General features: G+C 42.9%; 1 protein-coding gene across 1 annotated transcript in view; it reads right to left on the bottom strand.

The window, feature by feature from the left end:
- Nucleotides 1-8,894: 8,894 nt before the first annotated feature.
- Nucleotides 8,895-10,143, bottom strand: part of BHLHE41 (basic helix-loop-helix family member e41) — a 14,901-nt gene continuing 13,652 nt past the window's right edge. The window contains exon 7 of the mRNA XM_015560766.1: nucleotides 8,895-9,028. Within this exon, the coding sequence (XP_015416252.1) occupies nucleotides 8,895-9,028 (134 nt within the window). The remainder of the gene's footprint in view (nucleotides 9,029-10,143) is intronic.

The following is a 10,143-nucleotide window of genomic DNA, read 5'->3' as shown; positions in this document are numbered from 1 at the left end:
AACGCACTGGCATGAATGAAGTTGGGCAGGGGTGGGCAGTGGTCCAAGCACATAATTTATCAGAGAAAGGTCCAGGTGGTTATCTTTCTCCAAATTTAGGTAGGATATACAGTCAGTTTGGTTTTCAATAGAAAAGGCAAGCCCTCCTGATCTGGTGTCATCTCCTACGAATCTTTTCCTAGGCACTCTGTACCGGGCATGCTGGCCGCCTTGCTCTTCCTTGGGCATGCTGTACATGCTCTGAACTCAGGGCCTTTGCACTTGCTGTTCTCTGTGCCTGGAATGTTCTTCCCTCAGATTTCCTCATGGTTCCCTTTCTCACCTTCTTCAAGTCTTCGCTGAAATCTCACTTTCCCAGCAAGGCCTACTATATTTGTTTTCTTTTGCTGCCACACCAAATTACCACAATGTAATGGCTTATAACAAAAATTCATTTTCTCACAGTTCTGTAGGTTTGGCATGAGTAGCACTAAAGCGTTGGCAGTCTGCGTTCATTCTGGAGGTTCTAGGGAAGAATCCATTTCTCACTCGTTTGGATCACTGGCAGAATTTAAGTTGTGTAGATCTGAGGAACCTGTTTCCTTGCTGGCTTTCAGCTGAAGATCACTCCTAGCTTCTAAATGCTTCCTCCATTCCTTAGCTGGTGCCCCCGCCTCCATCTTCAAAACCAGAAATGACAGGTTGAGTCCTTCTCCCATTTCAAGGCTTTCCTGCTTCTTCCTTCCCTCTCACTGAACCAGGAACGGTTCTCCAGTTCTGAAGACTTACATGATTAGAGGGGGCACACCTGGACAATGCAGGGTAATCTCCTCATCTCACAACTGCAAAATTCCTTCTGTTATGTAGGGTAACATATTCACATGGACCCAGGGACTAGAGCAATTAGGATATGGACATCTTCGAGTAAGGGCATTAAACATATTAGAAATTATGAAAACTTAGTGGAGGCACCCAGTAGGAGAACAATGAACTGTTTAAAAACCCAACTCAGGATCATCCACCCACACCAGTGGTCAGAGTTAACCCCAAACTTGAAGAAACACATACCTCAATGTGTTAGATGTGTCAGTGTGACCCTTCTACTCTGGGACACAGTTTGCTTCAAATCTAATATATATATTAGGTTTTGGCCCAATTCCCTAGGCCACCCAGAGGGACCCCATCCATGCATGAATTTGTGCACCAGGCCTCTAGTGTATTCTATAGATGTCATAAATTTCTCTGGAATATAATATTAGAATAAAATTGAAAAATAAACACATATCCTCATTTCTCTAGAGGTAGATGCTATTGAAACTAGGCAGACATTAAGTGAAATGTCTAAGTAACATTTGCCCAGTTTGAAAAGGTATTTAAGGGAAGGTGTAGTTATGGGTATTCATTTGTATTTAGTTTGGGTTGTAAATGTGAGTAAGAAAATCTGTTTATCATGTAATAGAAGTGGGCACATGACTTCTCACTGTTGATGTTAACCTTGATCACTTTGTTAAAGGTGGTGTTTGCCAGATTTCTTCATTGATTGTAAAGTTACTTTTTTTTTTTCTTTTCATACTCTAACTTTGGATGTGAATCACTAAGTCCAGCTCACATTCATTTACTATTTATTCTGAAAATGTTTCAAACTTCTAGAAGAGTTAACAAAAAAACAGTGTGATGAACTTCCATTTACACTCCATCTAGGTTTGCAGCTGATAGCATCTAGGTTTGCAGCTGATTATCACTCTCTTGCTCCTTCTATATATCTACATATTATTGTGATTCATATTATTGACTAAACCACTTGAGAGTGAGTTGTAGACAACGTCACTTTTCATCTCAAGTACTTCAGCATATATCTAAGAAAAGGTCTTTTGTAATCACCTTATAATGATCAATTTCAATAATTTAACAATATAATCAAATTAACTTATCAAATGTATAGTTCTTTTAAATCAGATCGACTGACAGATAACAAGTAAGAGATAACAAAAGCAGCATGTCTGCTTTTGTCTATGATGGAGTATCTGGTAGCAGCCCTCTTGCCTTAACTATAAAATGAGACAAAATGTCTAAGGCAAGTGTTTCAGACATTGGAGGAAAAGCAACACAAGGCAGAGTAGGCAGTGAAAGACTGCAACCAATCCCTGGGGGCAGGGAAACCTAAGAGGGACCTCATGACGGTCCTGGCCCTGGGCCTGGGGAAATGCCCTGACTGCGGTGGAGCAGTCTGGAAGCCAGGCAGGGAGGGCAGACCCTCTGAGCTGAGGAAGAAGAGACCCAGGGTGAGGCAGCTGAAGTGCTGGGATCTGCAGAGCAGGCCCCAAAGAGGCAGGAGCTGTGTGGTTCATATAAATATAATCATGAGTTCAGAGTGCTACCTTTAATTCTGGTCCAACATCACAAGGCTTTCCCTAGTCTTCTCCTATTCCACATTTCCAGACACTCAGTCTGAGAGCAGAATGACAAGGTAAGTCACTATTTTCATGATCAAGTCTCCCACCCGAGGAAAAGCCTGCCTGTGGTGAGGTGGGCAAAAGGAGGGACTACAGCAACAATCACGGAGTAGAACCCTAGAACTAATGGTGCTAAAACACAGAAAATAATGGGTTTTGTGGGAGAGTGCACCAAACATTAATACAAATATTGGGGGCAGCCTGGCCCAAGTGGCTCAGTGGTTGAGCATCGACTTATGAACTAGGAGGTCACTGTTTGACTCCAGGCTGGGGCACATGCCCGGGTTTTGGGCTCAATCCCCAGTGTGGGGCCTGCAGGAGGCAGCTAATCAACAATTCTCTCTCATCATTGATGTTTCTATCTCTCCCTCTCCCTTCCTCTCTGAAATCAATGAAAATATATATTAAAAAAAACAAATATAGGGGGCATACAATAGCATATTTGCCTTCTAGAGCTCTATCATTATGTTCTTTAACCAAAATTCCAAGTTACTTAGTTGCAGCTTATCTTTAAACTAATTCAATAATTACCTCTCAACACAGTTTCTTCATCTTAAGCTCTTTGATTCATTTCTTTGTTGTCTGGTGTGCATCTTTCAGTAACTTTTTCAAAAAGGGTTCATGGATTTTGTTTCCGTTGATTCAGTGATTCTGGATTTGGGCTGCATATTATAATGACCTTGACAGCTTATAGTTATTCAGAAACTTCCAAGGTCATTACAATGCAATCTGGACCAATTCAATCAAGTTCTCTAAGGGTGTGATCCATGCAACAGCATTAAAATGTTTAAAATTTCTCAAGTGGCTCTAATGTGGCAGACAAATATCTCTAATCTCAAGGAAATTACATAAATAGGTTCTCTTAGAAAATAAAAAGACCAAAGAAAGTTGCAAGCAAGGTTCAAAGAATCAGCCTGAGTTGAGAACCGCTGCTTTAGTTATTTCGGATTTGAGAATGTTAATTTGTTGTCTCTATACAAGAGACTCCTTGGGTGGGTTTTAAAAAAAATTGCAGTTTTGTTCCCTCAGAACTTTAATGTGCATAGGAATCACTTGAAAGTCTGATTCAATGAGTATGAAATGGCAACTGAGATTCTGTGCTTCTAACAAACTCCCAAGTGAGGTCAATGCTGCTTGATTCACAGGCCACACTTCTGAGTATAAACCTTATTTCTCTGTCTTTGCTGTGGAGGAATCTGGAGCTACCTGCTATGGACTTTTTTTCCCTTTGGGTGACTTCATTCTTCTTCCTGGGTGTCCATCTGGTTCTCTTCTTACCTTTGAAATTCAGATTCAGTAAGGTCACATGTATTGACCAAGTGTAGAGTGAAGAGTCCCACATTGATATTGCATCTGCTTCTGATTATTTTTATTTTTTCGTTCCAGTGCCTGTGAGGCCCAAATCCACAACAGCTCAGCTCTTCCCGAGGACTTCCTGTAAGACTGGCAGGATGCTTGTCCCACATAGAGGCTGGAACTTGTTTCCTCTTTTGCACATTCATTCTTACAATAAAATGCCCATCACTTTAGCTAATTGGAATGAGTCTGCTCCTTGTAACCAAAAGAAATTAATTAAAACAATTAGAAAGTATAGATTTAAAAATAGGCAGTGTGACAATAATGATTGCATAGAGTGATGTGTCAAAATCAATATTAATGCAAAAAAAAATGTCCTTACAGTGATGGTTGGCAGAAAGGAGGGCAGGAGCAGAGAAGTCTTCCTAATTTCAATGTGCTTCTTACAAGTCATTATTTGAACTAGATTGATTGACAGATAACAAGAAAAAGAAAAAAAAAAAGGTGGAAAAGTCACAGTGCCACAAAGAAGGGAAGAGAGAATAGAGATTAAAATGTGATGCCAAAGAATTCTGGAAGACTTGAAACCAATTAAAAGCTGACAATTGAGAAATAAAAAAATCTTAAAGTAATAGGCAAAAGTTTAAACCAGGAGAATTGTAAAAACTCATAAAACAGAAGTACAACATGGGCTATAAAATATGCTGAATAAAAATTAGAGCAAGAAAATAAAAGTTAAAAGAGAATCAGAAGGTTGAGATAGCTTGTTAAAATCAAAATAAAGTCAGTTATGAAATTATTTTAAATAGATGAAATTCAAATTAAGTAACGAAAGCCAACAATAAGGAAAATATAAAATAGAATATGAGATACTTATTTAAAACATGAGAATGGATTACAGATAAATATATTTAGATAATTTATATAGATTAAAAATAACATCAAAATATAAACATATTAAAAGTTTAAAAGTTAGGAATATCTGACACCCTCAGCACAAGGTTAAACTTTGGTGTTATTTGTTTGGCCGTGAAAGGCAAGTATTAAACCTTTGCAGACCTCAGAGTTCTCATGTATAAAGTGAGGATAGGGCCCGGCCAGCATGGCTCAGTGGTTGAGCGTTGATTTATGAACCAGAAGGTCATGGTCAGGGCACATGCCTGTGTTGTGGGCTCGATCCCCAGTAGGGAGCGTGCAGGAGGCAGCTGGTCAATGATTCTCTCTCATCATTGATGTTTCTATCTCTTTTTCTCTCTCCCTTCATCTCTGAAATCAATAAAAAAAATTTTGAGTTAGAAAAAAGAAAAGAGAAACACTTCTTGAAACATACAAAGAGCAATTACCAGTCTTTCCCAAGAGACTATCTGCTGAAGAAGCAGTGGTGTCTTCGGGTAGAACCTAAGGGGACAGAGCAATGTGACACCTTGGTCACAGAGGCTTCCCTCTTGCTCCCTCAGCAATGCCAAAGGCCAGCCTCACCAGCAGTAACCAGAGACCACAGATAGGAGGTATTAATACAGCAAACTCACAGCTGGATGGCACCCACCTGGCCCAGGAGAACTCCCTCGCCTGCCAGCTACAGTCCCTCCTGGATTATCTCCTCCAAATTTAGCCCCTGCTTGGAATCAAGGGAAACTACTCTCTGTAGATCAATAACCTACAAAGCACCAGGTGTCAACTCTTGTTTTATGTCTCAAGAAAAACTGTTAGGAAGTGTGGTACAGCCCCAGATTTATAAAAAGAAAAGCCTTTATTCAATGAACAATGTACTGTACCCCAGGAATACAATGATGAATGACTAACAAAACTTCCTTAACCAAGATTTAGTCTCACTGCATGGAGAGGAGAGTGGAGTTTTAATAGATAGGTTTTTTTGTTTGTTTGTTTTTAAAATATATTTTATTGATTTTTTACAGAGAGGAAGGGAGAGGGATAGAGAGTTAGAAACATCGATGAGAGAGAAACATCGATCAGCTGCACACCTCCTACTGAGGATGTGCCCGCAACCAAGGTACATGCCCTAGACCGGAATTGAACCTGGGACCTTTTAGTCCGCAGGCTGGCGCACTATCCACTGAGCCAAACCGGTTAGGGCTAATAGATAGTTTTAATACATTATCAATGGCACAGATAGAAGAGTTGGCTCTGAACTGGAGGGTGACCTTTCTCTGGGCAGCTGTAGGAAGGAACAGAGGGTGTGGGAGGAGGTAGGTAGGAAGGGTTGAGAGTCAGGGAGCTTGAGTGGGCTGAATTCTCTTAAAGTAGGGGTTTTCCGGAGAGTGAGGAGTCTGGAGATAAGCAGAGGTCTTTGAGGTAAGTGGGAGAGAGAGGTCTGGAAGAGTCATTAAGGAAACTCGAGAAGGAGCTAAGACAAGTAAACAGCCAGACACACAGCAGAGAGGGCCAAGCAAAGGCTGGAGGTGGTGCCAGCTGAGTGGCAACAGGCTGTGGGTGACCAGGTGAGAGAGACAATTAATTACAACACAAGTGAGGAGTCCTCGTGTGACAGGGTAATTTACTGAGACATGAATTTGTGTCCATTCACATTGCATTTCTCCCTCCACCCACTTTCAAGATGGATTTCAGGGAAGTTTTGGGTTAAATGCTTGAAGGAAGCCGTTGGCCTGGCATTTTCTTTTCAAGCAGCGGTCCCGAAGTGGCCTTCTCCAGGCTAGCACTTCGACAGACAGGCTTCATTTGTAATGAATGGAATATTGAAGCTTTAAAAAATAGTTGCCAACATTTGGAAAGTAGATTTCGCATTAGAATCTAGACTTCAGCCTCTCCTGGGAAAATCAGATGACCTGGCATTCACCTGGCTACCATTACTTGGAGCTGAGTAATATCTGCCCCTGGTAAGGGGGGCACAGCCTCCAGTTCACTGTGGTCCTTAGCATTCTCTCTGGTCTTACACTGAGCCAAAATCACTCATTTGGGTTAACTGCCTGATCCCTGTAACCGTCTCTAAAGTTGGGAATTATGTTAGGAGGAAAGAACAGAGAGAAGCAATAGGTAGTGGGTCACAGGTCTGCAGTTCCTTGGGTGTGGCAAAGGCCCAGAGGGGAATGGGGACCCGATACCCCTGAGGCCTAGATTTTCCAGCCTCAACCAAGACTCCTACCTAGAAAACAGAAGATGAGACAGGCTACCAAACAGCAGGCTTGGACACTGACAATTATCTGGAACAGCCTAAGAATGGAGGGGCCCTTCCCCGGCTACGCTGGCATGTGAAATCCTAAAGGGGGTGGGCGTGGGAGAAGCTACAGTGACTAAGATTATTTTCTACCAGCCCTTGGGGAGGCAACTTGAAATTAGACTAAAGGAGGGAGAATAAGGACACCTATCATTTCTTGCGCATGAACATTTGTGGAATAAGATTTTAAACCCTCAAGTGGAGATTTACAGAAAGTGCTAACAGAACACAAAGTAAAGAAGTGGGTGAGGTAAAGTTTTGACTCAGACAGGTTTTTGGAACTTCACAGAGGAGATGTAATTTGAGCTGAGCTTTGTAGCATGAGTAGGAGGCCTCCAAGCAGAGGTTTTTCCACCCGAAGACAAACACTTGAGAATGCAAAGCATGTTCAGGAACTTTTGGTAGTTCAGTGCAAGGAGGGCATGAGATGCCCATGTTCTGTCTGGCGGATACAGGAGAAAGGAGAGTAGAAAGAGGGTGAAACTGGAAGGAAAGATTTAGCCTTCATGCCTTCTTCATGCAATGGGGAGTCTGCATACCATTGCGTTTAGGAAGTTAATTGTGCCAGTGGCCAATACTTGGGGAGACAAAGACTGGACCAAGGCCACTGAGAAGGCTCTTACAATAATTCAGGTGAGAGATGATACAGCTTGGAACTAGGACAATGTTTGTGGGAATGGAGAGGAGGCTTGGATTTCAACACCCAGGGGTTTGTGCTTACTGTGTACCAGGCATTGTGGATACACTGATAGATACTGGTTCTTCCCTTGAAGAAAATCATTGACTAAGGGACAAAGTTTACCACACCGGCAGAGGCAGCAAAGAGCTGAAGCATCTGGGATTGTCAAGCCTTAGTTACATGTGCTGTGTATTCCCTTATGGGTCACATTCAGGGGGTCCCACTCAGTTCTACACAGGCCCGGGGCCCTCTGGGAGCTGACTTTCAACCTGCTTTGAAACTCACTTCCCCAAGGCTACTGCAGCTTGTTCTCCCTGACTCAGAGGATGGGGAATGATCAGAATCTGTCATTTAAATTTCTAAGAAGGTACTTCAGTTACATGGACAATTGAAGTTGTAATCATTTGGACTGTTAGCAGAATTCTATTAATGCTTAAATAACATGACCATGATTTTATTGCGACAATAAAATTCATTCAGTTTCCAGATCGCGCTAAGTCTTTTCCCATGTGCAGGTATGGGACGCTATCTGCCTTTGACTCCTTGCCACGGGTGACATCTAGGTCACATAGCGCCTGAAACATAGCAGGTGTGTGTTGAGGAAACAGATGCGTAAGTTGGAGGGGGATGCTCTGCGTTGTGCTGTTGCCTTTGGTGAAGTCATCGAGCCAAAGTGCTGTCAGAGAGATTCATGTATTCATCCAGCAAATATTTATTGAGAATCGATACATGGTTATTTATAAAAGGCAAATAAATACATACTTGTTTATTGCCAGGCACCACTCGTAGCAGTGGACAAAGCAGCGATAAACAAAACAAAGTCCCTATTCATCCTAGTGAGTGAGACGAGCAATCAACAATTATTTATGTGTGTGTGTTCACATACGCATCCATATGCACACACCATGTCCGCAGTGATACCTGCTATGAAGAAATAAGAAAGTAAAAATAAGAATGATGTCGTGGGGTGGTATTTTATATTTTGCCTATGGGCTGCTCTTTGAAGAAGTGGCATTTGAGCAGAGACCTATAAAAGGGTGGGGGTGGGGGTTTGGAATCAGCCATCCAGACATCTGGGGGTTGAGTGTTGTAGACAGATGGAGGCGCAAGTACAACTATTCTGGGAAAGGATGAAGCCTCTCCTGTTAGAAGGCCAACAGGAAGGCGGTGAGGGGAGAGAGGGGGAAAGAGAAAGGGCGGGGCAACTGATAGGACTGGAGATTCAGTCCTTTCACCTGGCATTCTTCAAATGCACCAGTTGGGGGGAAAAAATCAGTGCAGAGGGATGTGATCACTAGTTGACATAAATAACAACTGCTTGGCAAATGCCTGGGAGCTTGTGAGGCTTGATGAAGAGGAGTTGTAAGCACCATGATGAGTGATGCATTTGTTTGTATGGGTCACCGCTGTATCGCCGATGCCTGGCACCTAGGGAGAGAGCAATATCTATTTGTTGGAGAATGTTTGAAGTCTGTCTTTGCTTTTTACACTTTCAGGGTATTATTAATAACTAAGCTGTCGCTTGCAAACAGCCTCACATGTGGGGCCGGAGAGGGGGGTATGGGAGAAGTATACAAATTCAATCATAGGGCAGTATGCATACATATCATTAAAAGGCGAACAAAATGCAATGAATTTGTCTTGTGTTTTGTGAATGTCTCTCAGCTTATAGCAGTCTGTCTCCAGGGCGGCATTCACTGTGCCCTTTAGACTGGAGAGTTTACAACCACTCTGTCTTAGCAAATACTGGCACCTGACCTGTCTAAGTATTACTGGCAACGCCGAGATCGCTTTCCATCACATGACCAAAACCCTATTCGCAGGCGGTGGTGCCTCTCTACTTTTGTAACAGGGTTGGGGATAACTAAAGGGCACCATGAACTCCAAATCCCATCTATTCATTTTACATGGTTAATAAACATGCACGTTTCCGGAAAGTCTTACAAAATCACAAAACATGGTCACTTCAAAAAGTTACTGTAAGACTTGGTCATTTTTCCTAAGAAAAGTGGTTTGTAAATTTTTAAAAAATCTATAAATTAAAAAACCCATCCTTCAGCCCGACTACACTAATTTCCTCCACTTTCCTGCACCACGCAGAATCCATTCGTGCTAGATTCTAGCGGCTAGAAAATCATCTCTTTTACTTTACACCTTGGAGGGGAAGTCCCAATATATTGTATCACAAGTAAATAATTTCCCTCGTGCGTAATCAGTGGGGCTTCAATTTGCAAAACTGAAACCAGTGACAGATGCAATGCCTCCACCAGCCTGCGGTGCTCCCACTTTTGCACAGATCTCTGCTCTTGCACAGGCTCCCACCCCCACCCACAGCCGGGGGTTCTCCAGAAGACGCGGTCCAGGTACCTAGACAGACCGCGGTCTGGCCCGCATCCTGGCGCCGCCGGGCGCATCACAGCCTGGCACCCCCAGCTCCAAGAAGTTCCCGCCCCCAGGCCCGCCCAGGGCCGCCGACCTTCCTCCACCCCGCGCCCCGGAGGGCTGCTCAGAAACTGCTGCGTCAGGCTGGTTCCGGGAGTCCT

This window comes from Myotis davidii, unplaced genomic scaffold (genome assembly GCF_000327345.1).
Source record: "Myotis davidii unplaced genomic scaffold, ASM32734v1 scaffold535, whole genome shotgun sequence".
Lineage (NCBI taxonomy): Eukaryota > Metazoa > Chordata > Mammalia > Chiroptera > Vespertilionidae > Myotis > Myotis davidii.
Note: the sequence above shows the minus strand (reverse complement) of the source record. Positions and strands in the feature narration are given on the sequence as shown.